The sequence below is a fragment of the Panthera tigris genome, chromosome D1, assembly GCF_018350195.1.
Source record: "Panthera tigris isolate Pti1 chromosome D1, P.tigris_Pti1_mat1.1, whole genome shotgun sequence".
Lineage (NCBI taxonomy): Eukaryota > Metazoa > Chordata > Mammalia > Carnivora > Felidae > Panthera > Panthera tigris.
Window position 1 is genome coordinate 37,696,858 of NC_056669.1, and position 24,043 is coordinate 37,720,900.

A 24,043-nucleotide genomic window follows, 5' to 3' on the forward strand; every position below is an offset into this window, starting at 1 on the left:
ATGCAGTCATCAATACAGCCTTGAATATCAAGAACCAAATTCATTTGTCTCAATAACAACTTAAATGCTGATCTACATGGTATTCATTTAAAGTGTGAAAATATGAGTATGTGCAATCACTATTTCACCTGTAATTTGATATATACAAGTTATATATTCACTATACTAATGCCTATATATGCTTCAAAATAAACAGTATATAGTTTTAAAAATTCTTTTTCCTGTTATTTTTCTGATTGTACCCATTAACGGAATTTTATGTCTGTTCAATCTAGTTTAAAAATCAGGACGTGTATTTTGTGTCTTTAATTTCATTTTTCTAGTAATTCATTTTTATTGCATTTTACATATGTATTGGTTTATGACAATGTATAATTAAAAATAAAAACTGGACCTTCACAATAGTTTGAGGAACACTCGGCTAGGTGACAGCACATTCTTAGCTGTTTGAATAATATTTCACAGAGTACCAACAACTTCAGAAAGAGAGCTCAGGTTGAAAAGACTGATCTTTGAATCTGTCCCTTTCAACCTTTATATTAAATGACTTCAATGAGAATTACTGAAGATAGGCAATTATATTTGGGAATAATACAAATAATGAACTAGATTCTAATATAATATAGAATAGGGTGAGACTCTACTTAGAGTCTCATTTACTTACAAATTCTGTATAAAATAATTAAATCCACAAGTATAGGACCTACAGCAGCTGATCCAAAGCTTCAGGAAAATACCTGTTACTTCAGTTGACTCTAAAGGGCACCTGGGTAGCTCAATGGGTTAAGCGTCTGACTCTTGATTTTGGCTCAGGTCATGATGTGGAATCAAGCCCTGTATCGGGCTCTGCCCTGACAGCATGGGGCCTGCTTGGGATTCTCCCTCTCCCTCCTTCCCTCTCTCTTTCTCTCTCAAAATAAATAAATAAACATTAAAAATTAACGAGTGCCGGACGCCTGGGTGGCTCAGTCGGTTAAGTGGCCAACTTTGGCTCGGGTCATGATCTCATAGTTCACGAGTTTGAGCCCCGCACTGAGCTCTGTGCTGACAGCTCAGAGCCTGGAGCCTGTCTCAGATTCTGTGTCTCCCTCTCTCTCTGCCCCACCTCTGCTTGTGCTCTGTCTCTCTTTCTCTCTCTCAAAAAAATAAACATTAAAAAAATTTTTTTTTAACTAATGAGAGGGAGGATGAAGCTTCCCAGAGAACATTAATATGATGCTAGGCTGAGTTGACAGACTCCCAGAATGTGACAAAGACTATTCTGTGCTAGTCACACTGCATTTAGAGGGCTACATTCAATTTAGAAAGAGAGTGATGAGGTGGTAAAAAAAAAAAAAAACTCATAGCTGAAGAAAAAGGAAGTGTTTATTTATAACCCAAAATAGAATAAGGAGATGAGAATAAAGTTATTTTCAAAAGTTTAAATATTTCCCTACAGTCAAGGGCTCATGTGGATCCCTGAGAGCAGAAAAAGAGCAATGAACAGAATTTACACAGTGAAAGATTTCAACTCACTTAAGAACTTACAAATAAAGTGGTCTAGAAATACATCTGAACAGAGTACACAACCACTGTTTTGGATATTTACATAATGAAAACACTAGGCAGAGAACTTTATTAAGTGGGTCCCAAATCTAACTGAACATTAGACTGAAATCAGGGAACAGTAAAAACAAACACACACACACACACACACACACACACACACACACACACACACACAACTTTCTAGGCCCCCATCAGAAAATTCTGACTTAGTAGGACTGTGGTGGGGCTTCATAATCTGCTTTTTCAAATGCAGTACTCAGTGATGCTAATGTAGCTGGTCAGCCCTTGAGAACCTCTACTTCCAACCCAACAGATTTTATGGTGAAGCAAAAGCAGGTTGGTAGGATTAAGAGACAAAGGAAGAAACATAGGTCAAAAGATAATCTGCAATCCAACAAGAGATTAAATTGAGGGTAAAGAACAGCATAGAGACAAGGGCATTATTTAAATATAAATACATATATAGATATATATACACATATATATATGTGTGTGTGTATATATACATATATATATATATATGTATTTTTTTTTTTTTAAGTGATTTGTGCCTCACACATCCACAAAGGGCAAATGGAAAAGTTAGAAATTAGTTCACTCCCCAAGCTTTCACCAAGGATTTATTGTGGGGTTAAAAGAAATAAATAAATAAGATTAAAATCTATTTCCTAAGCCTCTCAAACTCACTACTTAGTTGGGCATTCAAGGCATCTATGCAAGAAACAACCAGCAACATAGAGCTAATGAAAAAGTGCTATAAACTAACACAATGCTTAGCACTTATTAAAAATCACTTAGTACTTCCTGATATTTGACAAAATTATCATCTCTACATTTAAACACTAAAGGAACATAAAATTCAGGTCTATTTATGACGCTTCTTGGAGAATGATGCATGTGAGGACAAATAGGATGTGATTTCTATTTATTTAAATATCTACTATATTTAAATATAAATGAGCAGGACTGATACTAAAATTCCAACGCTACAAGTAATACCATTTGCCATTTCATTTACTCTTATCTACAACCATACCTTCTCTAAACCAGAGTCTGTGATATTGTTCATATCTTTATTTCCACAAATACTTTATCTGCTTTAAAGTCCTCCTAGCCTTTTCCCTGCTCCCCCAATCCCATAAAACCTTCTTCCATCTCTTTCTTATATCACTATGATCCATACGAGTAAAAGGGCAGAAAAATGTTTTCACCATTTACAGGCATACAGGCAGATGAGTGGATTTAATTCAAAGAGCTAAATTGTAAAGGAAAAAAAAATCCAGAGTTGGAGCAACTCACCTTTCCAGCTACAAAAGGCATATCCCCCAAGCATAATCTATAATGTGGTTGTGCAGTAAAATAGTTCCTAGAACCTTTCTGAATGGAAAGGAAAAACAAAACAAAACAAACAAAAAACAAGTTTACTCACATGATGATAAGTTTACTTACAAGTTTACTCACATGACTAATCTAAAATTTCAGTGTACTGTTGGGCTACTACTTGCTTTATTGATATTGGTATATTCTTGAGCTCCTAGTAATACCTGACAACATGCCTCTTAGCCTCGGAAAGGCTAGGAAGGAAAAAAAATCGTACCCGCCAAAACAGCAAGTACAGTCTACGAACCGGTATATATATATATATGTATGTATGTATATTCACATATACATAAAAACACTGAGCAATACTGAATAATACAGATCTGGGCAATGTTTTGCAGTTCTAAAATGCTTTCATATATACCATCTCACTACCAGGGTAAAATTTAAAAGTAGATACTACTTATCCCCATTTTCCCAATGAAGAAACGGAGAGTGAAGATTTATTCCAAGCCTGGGTACCACACAGTTGTAGGAGTATTTTCACACAAATTACACTCAGTAATAATCAGCACTTTGACTTATTGGTCCTGTTTTCATACCTTTTCTGGTGGTTTTGACTTCTTTTTTTTAACTCTTCTTGCACTGGGAACACATGGAGCTGCCTTATTTTCAAAGATAATTCTATTTGTTTCTAGACCAGTCTGCAACTAAGAAAAACAGGACAGCCTAAAGTTAATGCTACAGAAATAAAAGCTATTAGATTTGCCATGTAAAGATCTGTAGAAACCTATAATAGAGAAACAGAAAAACATATCATAGCTGCGTAACTATGTCTTGAATCAATCTGTGAACATTTTCCAAATATTTTATTTATTTATTTATTTATTTATTTATTTATTTATTTATTTATTTATTTTTTAACGTTTATTTATTTTTGAGACAGAGAGAGACAGAGCATGAACAGGGGAGGGGCAGAGAGAGAGGGAGACACAGAATCCGAAACAGGCTCCAGGCTCCGAGCGGTCAGCACAGAGCCCGACGCGGGGCTCGAACCCATGGGCCGTGAGATCATGACCTGAGCCGAAGCTGGACGCCCAACCGACCAAGCCACCCAGGCACCCCAAATATTTTAAATCAATACAAGTCCCTCATTTTATCCTGAAGTACTGTGCTACAACTTATCCTTTTTTTTTTTTTTCCCCCCAGTTTGGAACCGTTTAGCTCCATTATTTGTAGTTGCTCCATAAATTATACCTAATGAGCTAAATACAATATATCTGAATCCAAACCAATGCTTCAATATTTTCTTCTTTTTTACACATGGCAACTACATCAGTGCCAGACACAAAGCGGCTGGAGAGCAAAATACATTTCTCCCTCTTTAAAAACTAACACCCTTACATCATAAGAAAATGAAAACTGGAAATTTTATGTCCAAAAGAACTGGAAGGTACGTCAGCAAATACTATCACACCTTTTGTCTTTGTCTAGAATAATGGTTTTCAAACGAGCTTATGTATCAAAATCGTCTGGGGTTTAGGAGAAACATTCAGATTGTCAGGATCCTCTCTGGACCTCATTGTTTTTAAAAGTATTTTAAAGTTCCCCAGGAAATTATGATGGAGTTGGAACACTCAGAACCAATGGATGAGTTAAAAAGAAATACCGAGAATACTAACTCCCACAATGACTGCATTCTTTAGGGACAGAATCTATTCAGAGACAAAGGAATACAGGGATGCCTACCCTCGGGAGCATCTACATTCTCACGCATCTAACAATGCTTTATACACAGTCAACTGAATAGACAGAATTCATTGAACATAAAATTACTACTCTGATAAAATTATTACTGTGTGAGACTTATGAAGCCAATGGGTTTGAACAGTATAAAAGTAACAACTTTTTAAAAATATTTTAACTTCCAGTTTATTTAATTCTTCCCAGTAATGGTCATATATTTGTGTGGCAGAGTTTTTTAACACTTTTAAGTGCTTTCATTGTCTTTTCTCTCATTTGATATCTCCAACACTAGGAAGATATAAAATGAAGACCACTTCATCAACGGTAAAATCCAAGCTCTGAATGGTTAAATATCTTGCCCAAGACCATACAAGTTAAGGTTGGCTTGACTTGGAACGACGTATGATCCCTGGTCACTGGTATTCTACTAGAATAGCATCCACTCTCAGAACTCAAAAAATATTACTGATATAATAACTGATTTGGTCCCTATATTATGCCTGCTAAATGAAAAAGTGAAAATACTGTAAAATAACTTTTTAAATTAATAAAATAACGAACTTGTTTAATTTTATTTCATGTACAATAAAACTCACCACCACAACGTATATAGAGCACAATTTATGAGTTTGCATGTTACAAGTGTGGAAATGGACATACAGTAAAGTGGCTGACCTTACAGTGGAATGGGCAGAGAAACCAAGTCATTTCAAAACTTGTTGTGATCAAAAATAAAGCCACATGACCACAGAACTCAGCACAGTGAGGAAAAAATACAACACAAGGTAAATATTTGAGAAAGAAAATATATCAGGTTTAATAGAAAGAGACTATGTTAAATCAGAGAGTTCTGGGAGGTTCTGGAAGCAACAGACAAGGTGACAAGGATAACAAGATGTTTACAGCCCTGCAAGCCCACATATGAACAGAACTCAGGACACTGCTGGCCTCTGACCACAGCCTAAGCTGCAGACCCTCTGCTCCTAACTGTTCTGGAATCAAGACCTGCTTCTTGTGTTAATATGAGAAAAGATACATATGAATGTTTTAAGACTCTGGAAGGGGGAGGGAAAATAGGAGGTATCTGAATAAATAAGCTCTTAAAAGAGTCTTCAATTACGAACAAGGTATTTTATTGAGCCTGTCAGTAAGACTCACTGGGAACAAAAGTATTGCTGCATCGTTTAGAAATGTGGTTCTGGTTGGTATACATAAAAATTCAATGTTTGTGTGGATTCACACTGCCTCACCTATTCTACCTGGTGGCCAATGCATGGGCTAAAATCAAAGACTAGGAGCAAACAGAGCTCACTTTCCTTATCCAGTAGCTTTTGTGAATTGGTATGGTCACTATTGATTGGGGCAGCCCACTACCTCAATTTCTGTCCTGGTGTTTTGAGGCCACCAAGGGAAAGGAAAACGTGTAAGCAGGAAACTAAATGATGGTTTTCCAACATTTCCAACAGTGACCCAAGTGAGAAGTTTTATATCCTTATGTATTATTACTCTGATGGTTTTTAGTCCATTGATTTTTTTAAAGTGCTGATTAAAACCCACAATTTGAACAACTCTAAAAAACTGCTCAACTTTTACTCTTCGCCTACAAAAATATGTTAATAATTTTCTTTAAAAAAAATTTTTTTTTAACGTATATTTATTTTTGAGACAAAGAGAGACAAAGCATGAACGGGGGAGGGGCAGAGAGAGAGGGAGACACAGAATCGGAAGCAGGCTCCAGGCTCTGAGCCGTCAGCCCAGAGCCCGACGCGGGGCTCGAACTCGCGGACCGCGAGATCGTGACCTGAGCCGAAGTCGGACGCTCAACCGACTGAGCCACCCAGGTACCCCAATGTTAATAATTTTCTATATCAAGCTATGTCTGAGAATTTATATAGTAGACTCCTCCAAAATATAAATGATCTAAGAAGTCCACAGTGAATCTTTTGTTTTGACACAAAGAGGTGTATGAAATCTGGGAAGCCTGCCTGCTGACACTGCAGCTTACCTGGGCTGCCTTAGCTTGCATACGTTTCCGTTCCTGTTCTTCTTCGCGGAGTTTTGCTTCCAACTCTTGCATTTTTTTCTAGTGATATAAATATTAAAAGTGGTTAGTGAAAGACTTAGTGTCTGTTTGTAAAATTTTAATACAGCAACACAGGAATGTGCTATAAAATTTTAGCACAGTAAACACAAGCTTGTTCACTCTAGTAATGACTCTGTGCTTGCCAGTAACCATGACGCTCTCCTCTGTGATTCATTATTAGTCATTTGTGAAGTAGCTGTGAGGCAGTTAAACACAATTGTGGGTAAAATCTATGGCCCAAGAATACAGTTCCGTATGAAGGCATATAGGCTACATGGAAGCTAAATTTGGAATGTTAATCTCAGTGGTATTAAACAACTCCCAAGTGAATCAATTAAAACTAAAGGCAACAACTTAAACCAAGTGATACAGGTCTTATTGATGCTTAAAACATTTAAGCTTCCAACATTTTCAAAAAGAACTTCTTATGTAAATCAAGATTAGAAAATGTGAACACCCTTTCCAAATTTACATTTCTTCCTCTTAAAAATTCCTGTTTCTTTGCTACAAGATCACTTTTCTTCTTATGAATAGCCGGTATTATAAAATGATCAATTTTACAAAAGAACCAATATCATGCACTGACTTCTGCCAGGGCCTGCATTGTGGTAAGTTTGTTATACTCCTGTTCAAGAAGATCTAACTTTTCAAGCTGGCTCTGCACATGTGTTTGATCATGTTGTCGTTCTCTTTCGAGGGAAACCTGGAAAATAGTAGTAAACACAAACATGAGAATTTGACAAAAAAACAAAACACAACTAACACTGGGCATAACTTAGAATATACTATAAGTAATATCTGGCCTTTCACAGAACTTCTATACTACAGAGAAATTCTAGGAAAACAATGTTAAGATGAAACCACAGGATAAAGAAATCAATAAATACAAGTGGAATCCTGCTCCTACTATATACCATTATAACAGTAGGTTCTATACCCTGAGACTTTCGTTATACTCAGCTGAGAGTTTTTAGATATATGGGCTAATACTTTCAATGAGTCTGGTTCTCTTACACAGCTAATCTCTAAAGGCAATAATTATGTTTTTTGTATCTATAATTTATGCTTCCTCTGAATTCTATACAAAACATCGATTATTATTATTTTTAGGTCTAGTATTAAGGCTTTGAAAGAATGCCCCCTGACAGTCACAGGGTAAACCATTAAACTAGGGTAAGTAGTAGAAATACGCTAAATTGAGGTCTATTGGTAAAAAGCCAAAACACTAAGTACCTGAATTTATAAATAGATCTTCATAGATAAGACTATAGCAATAGCTATCATACTAACAGAAATATGAATATGACTAAATAAAGCAGTAATTTCCCCAGGAGTTTGTGTCAATTACTAATTCCTTCCAATCCACCTTAGTGGATCCTTCCAATCTGCCTTTATGGATATTTGCTGCCCTTAAAAAATACATTAAGTTAAAAATTGGCGAAATCATATTTTATTTCCAGTATCAGAACCATTCTTATGAAATGGGCTATTTAAAATTCACTGATGATAAAATTCACTGATAAATAAACAAGGTTATTTAATATATATGCTTAATAGAGATTAGTCAAAACATCTCACTTATAGATGCTTTCTAAGCTAAGAACTGGAATATTCCAAAGTAGAGAATGACTATGTTACTATATATGTTTTGCCATTTCCAATCATATGGCAGATTGAACGGACTACCCTCTTCCCCACCCTATAAACGATCCCAAGTAATTTCAGTCGTGGGCTGTTATACTGTTCAAAAGCAGAAGCTATCAAAGCTGTGTGCAGAAGATATGCAGTGTGTGTGAGGGTCATCCAAAAAGGAAGCCTCTTTATAGCTATGTTAAAACAACAAATCACATTTTTCTCAAAGCTTACACTTAGTTGTTTCTCAAAATGAACTACTGGTACTACTATCAGTGATTTGGATTAAAGGAGAAATGATTATTATAACAGAACCATTAGTCTTCACTGAGAAAAAAAGATCTTTATGTCAGTCTAATTTCCCCCATAGCTACTGCTGTGAATGAATCTGTGAGGCACCATACCTGTTTTTCTAAGACAGATGTCCTTTCCATTTCTGCATGCTTTATCATATTGCGCATGTATTCCAACTGTTTTTCTAAAAGATTACATTTATTTTCTGCAGCTAATAACTGAGATGTCAATTCTAAACAGAATACATAAACAGAAATTAGCTCACTCATACAACAGTTGTAACAAGCTGTTAATGAGAATTAAATCTCCTGTGTATACAATAAACCCTCTCCAATAGCTCTAGAAGCCTATTCAGATGACCTAAGTCATTCTCTTTCTATATGCTAGTCCAATCTGTCTTGAATTGGATCAGTAAATATAATGCAAGGCATCACCACGTGTTCCTCAGAATGTACTCAAGTATAATGCAGTTCTGGAGTGCCCAAAGATACTGACCACTAGAAAACACTATCGTGAATTTGCTTTTAGAATAATTTTACTAGTCTTATTTTGTGTATTTCATTTTGTATTTTGTGTATTTGTAAGTTTCATTTCCTTCATAATTAAACAAACCTTGATTATGCTTTGACTCTTCATTCTTTGAATTCTCTCTTTCTTGAATCTGTTCATCCAATACTTTCTTATATTCAATTGTTTCTCTAGATAAGGTTTTCACACTTTCTTCCGCCTGAATCCTTTCAAGTTCTAAGCGTCGAATCTTATCTTGAAGATTCTTCAGAGCAGAAAATATGGCTGCCAAATCCAAACATGAATAATGTAACAATATATATGGAGAAAGTTCAATAAAAAACATACTTATCTTGGGGCACCCTAGGTGGCTCAGTCAGTTAAGCATCTGACTTTGGCTCAGGTCATGATCTCATGGTTGGTGAGTTCAAGCCCCACATCAGGCTCCGTGCTGACAGCAGAGCCTGCTTTGGATCCTCAGTCCCCTCTCTCTCTACCCCTCCCCGGCTTGTGTTCTTTCTCTCCCTCTCTCAAAAGTAAACACTAAAAAAATTATTTTTAAATATGCAAATCTAAATAAAAAATAAAATTGACAGGTGGGCCCAGGAGAGAATCACTCTTTGGGAACAATGGAATGTTAATTATTGCCACATAATTGTTTTTTTTTAAAACCTACTTAAAGGTATCTTCTGAGTCTCTGAAATGTGCTAGGTACTCAAGTAAACAAATTATTATGGCAAAAGATTACAAAGATTTTATAAAATGGTAAAAATATTTAATCATACAAAATTAATCATACAAAATTCATACGTAACCTCAAGTATATTAACTGTCAATCTTTTTCTGTTTTATTAACAGAATCCTATGCAGAATCCCATTGTAAAGTTAAAGATATCAAGCACAAAAAGAATTATTTTTTTAAGTCTCAGTTTTTTCATTATATAGGAGAAATTCTAATCACTCTTTAAACTGACCTCCAAAAATTTCTGATTATAAAAGTAATATATAAAAGAAGAATATATATAAAAAAGCAGCATACGTGTTTGTGTGTGTGTGTATAACTTATAATCCTACTACCAAGAGATAAGGACTACCATTTTTGGTTATTTCTTTCAATCTTTTTTGATATATGCAAAATAAATTGAGATTAAAATTTATGATTTCTTTTTCACTTAGCACTATAATAAACTGAGCATTCCCTCATATAATCAGATCATCTTAAAAGATTATCTCCTTATAATAATTAAAAATTAAAAATGAAGTTACTGGGTCCAAGAATATCCATATTTGAAACATCCGTATTTGAAAGGCTCTTGAAAGTAAAGTACCTTCATAAAGGGTTGTATCAATTTATACTTTCATTAAAAGTATGTGTCTTTGCCAACACACCCCACTATTACACTATTTCTGTTTCGGTTAGTCTGATTAAGAAACAAAAGCTACTACTGGTTATTTTAATTTGCATTTCTATTAAAAGTTTGAAGATTTTTAAATATATATTATTGGCCAATTTTCTTTTGAATTCCTTAAGAAAAAGTTGCCCCTTTGATTTTATTAGTTTATTAATTCTAGTTTAGATGCTGTCAGTTTTAGTATAAAGCTGTTCTGATTTTTTATATCATTATAATGAGAAATCTTTTGCATCAAGTTCTTTACAAAGATAGAATGCTCTTCAATGTCAAGAATACATAAACTTTACATGTTCCTTTTGTTACACTTAGAGTTTCACATATTCTTACATTTAATTCTTTATGTGAAATAAGATACTTTTGTTTTGAAGGAAGAACTTTAAAGGGCGATTGCCTCATATACCAAATTCACACAAGTACTAAGATATATAGGTATTATTATTACTAACACACATATACCTTCTACCATAGTCTCATACACACATACCTGAAATTACAGTTTCAGTATTTTTATTCTGATTCATTATTCCAGTATTTTAACTATTAAAACCTTATAAACATCCCTCCCACACTATATAAACTTCTAAAACATTTCAAAGTTATTTATTCTTACCAATTAAATATTCAGAACCATTTTGCCTAAACAACGATTTCCGTGAAACTTCATGGAAACCGCATAATAGGTCGGAAGAACTGCCGTCTTAAAAATCGAGGGTTCTCACTCAAAACAAGGCACACCTTTCCATTTATTAATGTAATTCATTCATTCACCAAATTTTAGTGCCTAGAATGTTACAGGCCCCAAACATGAGATTGATACATTTTATAATAGAGCCAGTTTACTCCTAGTATGTGGTGACACTACAGTGTAATTAAACATAAACATGAAACACATACAACTTAGAAAACTAAAAAATCAACTGAAAAGACTATGAGAATAGAAGAGTCCAGATTTAAGATTAGTATTAAAGGAATTAAATAATTCTCTAAAATACCTGGAGTAATTATATAACACATGTAAGATGAAAAGAGAAAATTAATAAATGTTTTTTAATATCAATTTGAGGTTTTTTAAAACTTCTTCTTCTAAACCACTAAGAAGTATTTATTAAAATAAAACTTTGTAGGGGTGCCTGGGTGGTTCAGTCAGTTGGGTGTCCGACCTCGGCTTAGGTCATGATCCGGTGGTTTGTAGGCTCGAGCCCTGCGTTGGGCTCTGTGCTGACAGCTCAGAGCCTGGACTAGCCCCTCTCTCTCTGCCCCTCCCCCACTCACACTCTGTCTCTCTCTCTAAAATAAATATTAAAAAGAATTTTTTTAAATAAAACTTTGTAGTACCAAACATTTCTTGCATTCCTTCATTAGATTATACATAATTGTGTATGATTTTGCTAGCATTTTACTTCCGCATTTATGGTCATTAATGCAATTGGCTGGAACACACGATTTTCTGTTCTGTATGTCAGCAACTGTAGTATCACAGGGATGTACTGGATTAAAAAAAGACCCAAGGTGGGGTATATGCTTTCCTTTTCTACATTCTGGAATGGCTTATGTATCAGCAAAATTATTTGTTTAAACACTCCTCAACAACACAAAAAAATGGAAAGATATACCATGCTCATGGATTGAAACATTGTTAAAATGTCCATATTACCCAAAGCAATCTACAGATTCAATGCAATCTTTATCAAAACTCTAACTCTATTATTCAAAGAACTAAAACAAATAATCCTAAAATTTGTATGGAACCAGAAAAGACCCTAAATAGCCAAAGCCATCTTGAGAAAGAGAAACAAAGCTCGAGGTATCACAATCCCAGATTTTCAAGACATACTCCAAAACTGTAATCATCAAAACACTACGGTACTGGCACAAAAATAAACACACAGATCAGTGGAGCAGGACAGAAAGCCCAGAAATAAAAGTACATTTATATGATCAATTAATCTATGACAAAGGAGGCAAGAACACACACTGGGCAAAAGATGGTCTCTTCAATAAGTGGCATTGGGAAAAGTGGACAGCTCCATGCAAAAGAATGAAACTGGACCACTTTCTTACACCATGCCCCAAAATAAACTCAAAATGGATTAAGGACCTAAATGTGAGGCCTGAAGCTATAGAACATCTAAAAGAAAATACAGGGAGTAATCTCTTGGACACCAGCCTTAACATTTTTATGGATATGTCTCCTTAGGCTAAAGAAACAAAAGCAAAAAAATAAATTACTGGGGCTGTATCAAGCTAAAAAGCTTTTACGCAGCAAAGGAAGCCATCAACAAAATGAAAAGGCAACCTACTGAATGGGAAAAGATATTTACAAATCATGTATCTGATCAGCTGTTAACATCCAAAATATACAGAGAACTCCTAAAACTCAACACCAAAAACCCCACAAATGATCCAATTAAAAATGGGAAGAAGATCTGAATAGACATTTCCAAAGAAGACATACAGATGGCAAACAGACACATGAACAGATGTCCAACATCACTAGCCATCAGGGAAATACAAGTCAAAACCACAGTGAGATATCACTTCACACTAGTCAGAACAGCTAGTATCAAGAGACAAGAAGTGACAAGTGTTGACAAGGATGTGAAAAGCGATCCCTCACACACTGTTGATAAGAACATAAACTGGGGAAGCCACTATGGAAACAGTATGGAGGTCTCCTCAAAAAACTAAAAACAGAAATATCGTATGATCTGGTGATTCCCCTAGTGAACATTTATCCAAAGAGAACAAAAATGCTAATCTGAATAGATATATGCACTCCTATGTTTATTGCAGCATTACTTACAACAGCCAAGATACAAAAGCAAATCATAGATGAATAAAGATGTGGTATATAAAATAAAATATTACATATTCCACACATATATGCATAATGGATTAATATACATATACAATGGAATATTACTCAGCCATAAAAAAAGAACAAAATCTTGCTGATACATAACAAGAAGGGACCTAGAGAGTATTATGCTAAATGAAATAAGGCAGAGAAAGACAAATACCAAATGATTTCACTTGTATGTGGAACCCAAAACAAACAAAAACAACAAAAATCCCATACCTGACACACGAACAAAAACAGAAACACACTCATAAATACAGAGGACCGGGAGCTGCCGGAAGGGAGGAGAGTGGGAGATGGGCAAAATAGGTGAAGGTGATTAAGAGATACAAACTCCAGTTATGAAATAAGTCACGGGGATGAAAAATACAGCATAGGCAACATAGCCAATAATACTGTAATGACACTGTACGGTGACAGATAGCAAACTACACTTACTATGGGGAGAACAGAATACACAGAAGAGTCCAATCATTATACTTCACACCTGAAACTAATGTAATATTGTATGTCAACTATATTTCAATTAAAAAATAAATTCTCTCACGAAAGAGTTTATACAGAAGGCCTGAACCTTGGCTAGCCTCTGGAAACTAGGCTCTTGGAATGCTCCCTATGTTACTAATTAATAAGGTTGTTTTGTATGCCTAACACTAAATCCTTCTGGGCAAGCCTGTCTCGATTGTGAAAACAATGTGTTTTACGGTGAATAGCATGACTGTGCAGGCGCCAAATATTTGTGTGACCAGCTCCAAATAAAAGCCATAGTGTCTGAGCCTTAAGTGGGCTTTCCTAAGCAGAAACACTGCACACATCATACAGTTTACAGCTGTAGGAAGAAGTGTCTGTGTGACTTCCATAAGAGAGAAATTTAGAAGCCTGCATCTGGGTTCCTTCAGATTCTACTGTAATAAGCCACGGCCATAATTAGAACCACTTCTGAAACTTGTGAGGTCAGTCCTCCTAGTTAATCGGGTACGTGGCCCTGAGATCCCAGAATATGAAAAATTCACCAATGTTTTCAGTTTCCACAATGCAACTAAATTTTAAGAAACTACCAATGGCCACGTTTTAGAGTAGTATCAAATAAAAATATCCACAAATTGTTGGAAAAATTATTAGAATACTATTTATTTTCTACCTACACATCTGTGTAAGGCCAGATTTTTTTTCATACTTCAATCAAAACAACTTATCAACACAAATGGAATGCAAAAATAGAGGAGAATCAAGCTGTCTTTTATGAAGCCAGAAGTAGATTTATAAAGTATAAAAAAAAACAATGTCACTCTTAACAGTATATTTTTTAAATTTGGAAAATAGTTATTCTTCATTAAAATGTTTATGCAAACATGTAATGGGTTTATTAGGGTTTCTTGGAGTAAAAAATTTGAGAACAAATGCTTCAGGAGAACAGATGGGCAGTAAATTGTTATTAATACCTAACACCATAGCCATAACTTGACTCCTCTCACTGATCACAAGAATACTGAACTTTTTCCAATAAGTGTGACACAAATTTGTAATAGGTTCAAGACTGTTTCTCTCTAAGCTCTCAGCCATGAGTGGCCTGGCACCGTAAAAGATACCAGACTAGGCGCCATCAGCCCCATCAGTTTACCTCCATGAGCTGTACATGTATTATCATTTCATTTTCCACATGTACTATGATGAAATGAAAGGTTTGGAAGCATGGCTAGTAGTATTGCCTCGTAGTTGGTTACCTTGCTTCAAATGTCCAAGCCATTCTGCATACTACCATCATTTGAAATGCATTAAACTAATAACATAAACAACAGGTTAAACTTTTTTGGAATGACATACATTAATTAGTTACCATTTTTTTAAAGGGCTCCAAGGACAATACATTTTCTGAAGGCACCAATAACTTCCAATTTCTTGTTCACCTCTTTTCTAACTAAAACGCAAAATGAGTATGAAAATGAGAATTACAAGAAGCATAGTTTAATTATCCCTTTCTATGGCATTAGTCAAATTATATTTTCAAAGTTATTAGCAGAGTGCAAAGTGAAATGGTAATTTATCAAATGAAAAAATTAAACTAGAACTTAAGATTTCCCCTAAAGTATTAGTGCAAAAAAAAAAAAAAAAAAAAAAAAAAAAAAGAAGGAAAAAGAAAAGCATTTATTACATGTAAAGAAGAAAAATTTTTTAATAGGGAGTATCTATTCAAAATAAGACTTAACTCATTCAATAAATATTTGAGGGTCCACTAAACAGTTGGGGAAAATGTGGAATGAGTAAAGAGTTATAATATTACATATTAAACTAATCATATTTGAGATGTTACTCTATGTGTAAATTTTGAATATAATTATACAATTGTTCTGTGAAAATTAAATGAAATATATTCACTTTACCACACAACCACATTTTGCTGTTTTAAAATTTGTGTTTAATCACTAGTACTAGGCCAATTGTATTTACTAATGATTCTCTACATAAAAGAAGTGTTATGTTTCAACCACATATAGGTTAAACTGACATTTGTAAACTGTGAACTGATTGTGTAGTACAGTACAAGGTAGATAATATTTAAGTATAGTCACCAATGTAAAAACCTAGGCCATAATGAGGTTTCAAAAGTGTTTACTAAAATAAATTTAACCAGAAGTCTGGTGGTTTTTTTTGTTTTTGTTTTTTTTTTTAACATTTATTCATTTTTGAGAGACAGAGACTTGAGAGACAGAGCATGAGTGGGGGAGGGGCAGAGAGAGAGAGAGAGAGAGAGAGAGAGAGAGAGAGAGAAAATATATCTGAAGCAGGCTTCAGGCTCTGAGCTGTCAGCACAGAGCCCGACGCGTGGCTCAAACCCACCAACCACGAGATCATGAACTGAGGTGAAGTCGGATGCTTAACCAACTGAGCCACCCAAGTGCCCCAAAGTCTGGTGTTTTTTAATATATTCGATACTCAACTTACTAACTAGAAACCTCTTATTTATAGGATACGGTGTCTCAAAGACGATGATAATAAAGAAAATGCTAATTAGAGCAATTGATAAAGTGCTACTCATCAGAACACAGCGGTTAAAGACTTTGGCAATTTCAAAAAATAAAACTTGCAAAACATTCAAACAACATATGGTAAAAAAGCACAAAAAAATATACAAAGCCCACAGTGGAGAAGAATCAGGTAAGATTTAGTAATAATTTAGCACACACACACAATAATCATGCCAACAGAGGTCTGCCACGAATACGTGGTCTAGGAATTAGGTATCAATCCATCCTCCCACTACAACATTACATCCAGTTCTGATATTTACTTCTATATAAAGAAACTTCTAAGATAAGTTCAGAGAAAAGTAATTACTAAAGAATGAAAGAGTACGAAAAGTTAAACGGGGCAGATTTATTCATAGAGCAGAGAGTCAGGAAATGTTTATTTAGTATTTAGACCAGTGTGTTAACAATAATATTAAATTCTGCTTGTGTGTCACTAGTGGTTTTAAGGAACATGAGAGAGAAGAGCAAAAACGGTGATGGAAGAGGAAAGTAAACACAAGAAAATATAATGTGTAAGATAGTAAACAGGCTTCTATTTATCCCTTCAGATCATGGTGTTGTGAACTGTTTAATTAGGATTCATTAAGCTTTTATAATTTTTTTTTCTATCAATCCAATAACATCTATAATTTTACAACAGAAAGATTTCAAAAAGAGGGCACAGCATGAGAAAGACTTGTAAGCCTGACACATGGCTGGTGTGGAAGGCAGAATGGACATCCAAAGATAGCTATGTCCTACTCCTTGAAATTCTAAATACCTGCTATATGGCAAAAAGGACTTTGGGAAAGGTTACTAAAGTTGCAAGCCTTAAAATAGGGAGATTATTCCTCATTGTCGGCCCAATCTAACCAATCACACGAATGCTTAAAAGCAATTTTCCCCAGCTGTGGCTAGAAAGATGCAGCAGCAGAAGTCAGAGCGATATGACGCATGAAGAGAGACCTGACCCACCACTGCTGAAGGGGGACATAAAGAAAGCATGGCAAGGAATGCAGACAGCCTCTAGGAGCAAAATCCAGCACTGACTGCAAGTCTGCAAGACAACCGAACCTCAGCTCTATGACCACAAGTAACTTAATTTGAACAAAAATCTGAATGAGCTGAGAGCAGATTCTTCCCTAGACTCTTCAGTATGGAACACAGCCCAGTCAAAACCTTGCTTTCGGCCACGTAGGGCCCTAAACAAGACAACCCTGTTGAGCCCATCCACATTTCTGACCTACAGAAACTGTGATAATACATTTGTGTTAAAGCTGCTGAATTATGGTAATTTGTTAAGACAGCAAGAAAGCTAATACAGATGGCAAGCTCCACGAACAAATATACAGGTATTTCAAAGAAGCCAGAGCGAAGGATGTGTGGGTAAGGAAGAACAGAAGAGAAGCAAGGGATGAAACTGGTAAGGTATATTGAGTCAAGTTTATGAAAAATCTACGAATTTGTTATGTAAGCCATGAGGAGGTGCTGAAATTTGTTTAAGTGGGAGAGATGATGGAAAACAGCAAATGGCAGGAATGGGGCTGAAAGGCAAACCACAGGCTAAGCAATCATGTAGGAGTGCATTACAATTACCTATGCAATAGATGATGAGAGCCTGAACTAAAGCAATGCGAATGGAGAGACAGAACAAATAAGTCTTTGGGATACTTCAGAGGCAAAACACCGGTTTTTGGTCCCTGACTGATATTACAGATGACAGAGCAGTCCAGAGTTCCCAAAGTATTTAGCCTTGATGATTTGGTGGAAGATAGTGTTCAACGATCAATAAACAGAAGAAAGGTACTATATTTTGAGAAGGGAAGAAACAGGAAGGGGAAAATAGACTTTCCTCTAATTTTAAAAATACATGGAAGACATAATGGTTTTTAAGCAGTGGGTAAACAAACAAACAAACAAACAAACAAAAACCCCATCTGTTTTGTTAGGCTCTATTCAAACAAACAAACAAAAAAACCAATCTATTTTGTTAGGCTCTGTTACCTCTGCTGTTACTTTCCGGATAGGCAAACGTAGGCTTATTTGGAGAGCGTCGTAGATCACTATTAAGGAAAGGCTTATCAGGTGGATATACTACATATGGAGATGAGGAATGGCGAGCCACATTTCCATTAGACCTTGAAGGTTCGGCTAAGCTCTTCTGAAAAATAAAAATACAGAAATTACTTTTCAAATTTTAAAATGCCAATAGGATATAAATACATAGACACATTTGTTCATGTACTGCCCATATTCCACTGATGGAGATAACAGAAAAAACAGAGCCCACTTACTATATAACAGAATTCAAACATTACTTTAAAATAATAAAACTTCCAAAGTGTTTCACATTTGACTACATATAGCCATTTGCCAGACACTATAAAAAAGAAATAATGTTCACACAACTTGAATACAAATACTGCACAGAAATACTTAAATATACTCACAATTAAGTTTAATATATTTTACTTAAAAATATGTAATGTAAGGGGCACCTGGGTGGCTCAGTCAGTTAAGCGTCTGACTTCGGCTCAGGTCATGATCTCACAGTTTGTGGGTTTGAGCCCTGTGTCAGGCTCTGTGCTGACAGCCCAGAGCCTGGAGCCTGCTTCAGATTCTATGTCTCCCTCTCTCTCTGCCCCTTCCCCGCTTATGTTCTGTCTCTCTCTGTCTCTCAAAAATGAATAAATGTTAAAAAAAAAAAAAAATTAAAAAAAATGTAATGTAAAATATACTCAGAAAAGTATTTTTTATAGTATCTGAAACTGTTACAAAATGACTGAATTAATCTATCCCTACTCAACTAAATACTCCCTGAATATTTATCAAATGTCCAACACTCTGCAGTAAACAGAAAGGCATAGTCCTTGCCTCAAAATATTTACATTTACTTAAGAAAAAAAGGTGGAAGAGGGGGTTTAATTAGAAAACATTAAAGCTTATCAAATACCCAAAAATATAAAATTTTGTTTCCACACAAATGAAAATTTTATTTCCATTCATTCTGTCATGAATGGGATTCTGTTCAATTTGGGATTACGTTCCACATAATTTCAGTGCAGGGATGCTAACTGTGGCATGTTGTTAGTTGTAGGTGACTTCCTATTGGTAGGCAGACCGGGAGTGGGGGAAGTAATGGAGAAGCTGAAAGCTAGGGTGGAAGACAGAACTGCTAGTTGTTCAAAATTCTCATTCATTTTTTTTTATTCAAATAACCACAGCAAAGTAAGTTCTCAACTCTTATCTTTGGAGAATTATACTATACAGCTCCAGAACAATCTACATCCAGAAAAGTACAAAGGGACAATGAATATTTACAATAACGGTAAACAACCTCCCGGAATAAACAAAGACAATCACAATAACCACACTGTATCTGCATTCTATTAAAAACCAAAGACTATTTCTACGTAAAATCATGCAATTTTCCCACTGATTTAAAAAAAACAAATACAGAACACACTATGGCTATGAAAACTAAAGAAGAGGGCAAAGAGCATGGAAGGGGTATAGGAGTGAAGTCTCAAAGTGGTACTCAAGGAAATCAATGTTAAGTCTATATAAAAAGTGTTTTCACATGGACAGGATTAAGAGTTGGCATTTTTCGGGGCGCCTGGGTGGCTCAGCGGGTTAAGCGTCCGACTTTGGCTCAGGTCACGATCTCAGTTTGTGAGTTCAAGCCCCACATCAGGCTCCAAGCTGACAGCTCAGAGCCTGGACCCTGCTTCAGATTTTGTGTCTCCCTATCTCTCTGCCCTCCCCTGCTTGTGCTCTGTCTCTCTCACTCTCAAAAACAAAAATAAACATTAAAAAAAAAAAAAAAAAAGTTGGCATTTTTCAAACTTCTTGGAAAACTGACAGGTTTTGGAGATGACTGGAAAACAGGATAAGATTTCAATTCTTAAAGTATATAAAACTGCTAAAGCTCTTACAAAGCACCACAAATTGTCACTTAGCTTAATTTTAAATATGATTTTTCACAGAGAACCTTAGGTCTTCATACAACCTACTAGAATCCTATTATTTAACAACTACCATTCAAAGTCACTGGTTAGTAAGTATTCCTTAACAATATATATTTATGAGCATAAATCACCTGTATATTCACTTACGATGTTCAAAACAATTTTTATTAGAATTATTGAACACTGCACAGATACTAACAGAACTATGCATAGAAGATTTACCCAAAAAACCCAAACCAAATGAAAATAAACCATCTTCATTAAATTCACTGCCTACTAGCTCTTATAAAACTAAAAGTTCCAAATTTATCCCTCCTGAAACATTTCTCCAAAGATACTCGAAAGGCCAACAGGTACATGAAAGATGCTCAACATCCATTAGTCATTAGGGAAATGTAAATTAAAACCACAATGATTATCATCTCACCTGTTAAGAATGGTCATCATCAAAAAGAAAAAAGATTACAGAAGCCGGCATGGATGTGGAGAAAAGGGAACCATTGTGCACTGTTCCTGGGATTGTAAATTGGCAGAGCCATTATGGAAAACAATATGGAGGATCCTCAAAAAATTAAAAATAGAACTATGATACAATCCAGCATTCTTACCTCCATGTTCATATCATAGCAGCATTATTTACAATAGCCAAGACATGGAAGCAATGTGTGTCCATGGATGGATGAATGGATAAATAAGTTGTGGCATATACAATGGAATATTATTCAGCCATAACAAAACAAGAAAATCCTACCATTTGCAAAAGCATGGATGAACCTTGAAGGCATTATGCTAAGTGAAGTCAGACACAGAAAGACAAATACTGTATGAACTCACTTCTATGTAGAATCTACAACAAACAAAAAACCAAACTCTACGGAAAAGGAAATCAGACCTGTGGTTACCAGAGTTGAAAAACTGGGAAAAAGGGGAATTAGAGGAAGGTGGTCAAAAGGTACAGACTACCAGCTGTAAGTATTAAGGATGTAATGTACAACATGATGACCACAGCTGACAGGGCTGTGGGACATACAGGAGAGTTGTCAAGACAGTATATCCTAAAAGTTCTCATCACAAGGAAAAGAAATTATTTTTCTTCTCTTTGTATCTATATCAGAAAAGGGATGTTAGCTGTACCTATTGTGGTAATTACTTCACAATATATGTAAAACCATCATGTTGTATGCCTTAAACTTGGGCAAGTGACGCATGTCAATTATTTCTCAATAAAACCGGGTAGAGAAAAGATTTGTCTTTCAACAAAATTTGTCACATATGTATCATAAAAATACTGCTCAGGTTGGGTCAGCAAATTATGAAAGTACTTTCTATATAAAGATTCAAGTTATAATGAAATTCTTTTGAAAAGCTATTAAAAATGTATTCCATTTTCTAAGTCAGCCATTTCATTTTGAATGTTTGGGTTTAAGCAAAATCACAGTTACTACGAATGGGTTGGGTCAATGTCCTCATTTGCTACCAGAAGTTTAAAGCATAGAAAGAGTAACAGATCAGCCAAAAGCAAAAGGAAGACAGAAAATAAAATGGCCTTGCAAAAATTATTTATAAGAACTATTTTGAAATAAAATTAAACCAAGAAACACAAAACTGGCAACTCATTACATATACACACAAATGTGTCTAATAAAAATAGTAAAGGATAATATGTCGTATATATATACAATATTATTCAGCTTTAAAAAGGAGGGAAATCCCATTATATGCTACATAATTGATGAACCTTGAGGACACTATGCTTAGTGAAATAAGCCAGTCCAGAAAAAGACAAATACTTCATGATTCTACTTAAAAAAATTTTTTTTAACATTTATTTTTGAGAGAGAGAAAGTAAGCAGGAGAGAGAGAGAGAGAGAGAGAGAGAGAGAATCCGAAGGAGGCTCCAAGCTCTGCTCTGTCAGTACAGAGCCCAATGGGGGACTCGAATTCACAAACCATGAGATCATGACCAAAGCTGAAGTTGGACACTTAACCAACTGAGCCACCCAGGCGCCCCATCTACTTACATAAGGTACCTAAAGTAGTCAAATTCATAGAAACTGGAAGTAGAATGGTGGTTACCAGGGAGGTTGCAAAGGAGAGCTATTTAATGGAGAGAGAGTTCTGTAAGACGAAAAAGTCTGGAGATGTTTCACAACAATATGAATACCCTTAACGCTACTGAACTGTACAATTAAAAATTAAGATGACAAAGTGTTAGGTAAACACCTAAGAATAGCAATATAATTAGAAAAAACAGTGTGTGTTCTTAGTAGCCAGTTTTTCCAAGTGAGAAAAACAATTGGGGATGTTCTAAACTTCAGGGATTAGAAAAGTAGTATTTTTAAGAGTTGGAAAGAACCATAGAAACAATCTAGTATACTTCCTTGTTTGACAAGAGAAAAGGAAGTTCAAAACAGTTGACTTGCCTATCTCACCTCCCCTTATAGAATCAGGGGAACCATATTCTAGGTGATTCACTGAACAATTAACCAGTTCTCCAAAGAGAACCATCAGCCTAACTACACCTGTTCTCATATAACCTGCCTTCCCTCCCTCGAAACAAGGAATGAAGTTTGTTTAATGGACCTATCTCCATCTCCTATTCAGTCTTGGTTCCTATAAAACCTTTTCCCCTCCTGATGCCTTTTCTTCCTACTAGATCTTTCACATTGTCATTAAGGACAAAACAAAAGCTTTCCTAAATTTGAGGATTCCCCTCCAGTTCTTGCCTCATTTCTCAGCTTTTACAACAAAGTCCTCAAAATAATTATTTGTAATTGCTGCCATCTTTTAATCACCTCACTCTCTTAACCCTTTCCAATCACACTTGAGTCTTCACCAAGTCAGAGAAAAAGCTCAACCTCACCAATGACTTATATTGCTGAATTCGGAGACCTTTTAGAAGCATGTGATACAGATCACTTCATCTCAACACTTTCCTTAGAAGACAGACCACACTCTGGTTTTCCTGATACACAGGTCTCTTCCTAAGAATCTCCCTGGCTCTCTCTCTTTCCTCTTTCTAAATGCTGCAGTGCCCCAGAGCTTAGTCCTTCCACCTCTTCTGGTTTTCTTCTACATTAATTCCTTTGATGATCTCATTCCATTTTCATCTACATGGGTTCCTCTGATCCTAGCAACATTGAGGGCTTTGAAAAGCCTCTATTTGCGAAATTTTCAAGTTTAAATATGGAATCCAGAAGTCCCTCTCTTGAACTTTATATTCAAAATTAAACTTCCTATTCATTATCTCCACTTGGAAGTCAATAAGGGTACCTCAGATCATGTCTATAACAAATTCTTGAACCCAACTGCCAAAACCTGCTCCTCTCCCAGCACACCCAACCATCAGTACCACCATTTACCCACCTGCTCAGGTCAAAACTCCTGGATGGAATCATTTCTCATACATCCCATATCTAATCTTTCAGTGTATCTTGTTGGGCCTCTGTCTTCAGAGTATGCCCAGAAACTCACCAATTTCTCATCAATTCCACTAGTAATACCCTGGTTGACACCACTGTGATCTTTTGTCTGGACTGCCATTAACAGTCTCCTAATCACTCTTGTCCACATCTCCTTAGTCTGTCTCCAAGTAGTAATCATTATCACTTAAAACAGTAAATTAATTTGAGTAATACCCCTAATTATAACCCTCCAACAGATTT

At 35.4% G+C, this 24,043-nt stretch overlaps 1 protein-coding gene across 2 annotated transcripts in view; it reads right to left on the reverse strand.

Annotated features, from left to right (window-relative positions):
• The window catches only part of CEP57 (centrosomal protein 57), a 39,553-nt gene that overhangs the window by 6,600 nt on the left and 8,910 nt on the right, over positions 1-24,043 (reverse strand). Inside the window, exons 2-8 of one of the 2 annotated variants that reach the window (XM_007079041.3) lie at positions 18,415-18,571; positions 9,236-9,415; positions 8,734-8,855; positions 7,284-7,400; positions 6,620-6,697; positions 3,471-3,578; positions 2,848-2,925 (exon numbers count right to left, since the gene is read on the reverse strand). In XM_007079041.3, the coding sequence (XP_007079103.2) occupies positions 2,848-2,925; positions 3,471-3,578; positions 6,620-6,697; positions 7,284-7,400; positions 8,734-8,855; positions 9,236-9,415; positions 18,415-18,571 (840 nt within the window). The remainder of the gene's footprint in view (positions 1-2,847; positions 2,926-3,470; positions 3,579-6,619; positions 6,698-7,283; positions 7,401-8,733; positions 8,856-9,235; positions 9,416-18,414; positions 18,572-24,043) is intronic. The other variant, XM_042959502.1, reaches the window with a different exon arrangement.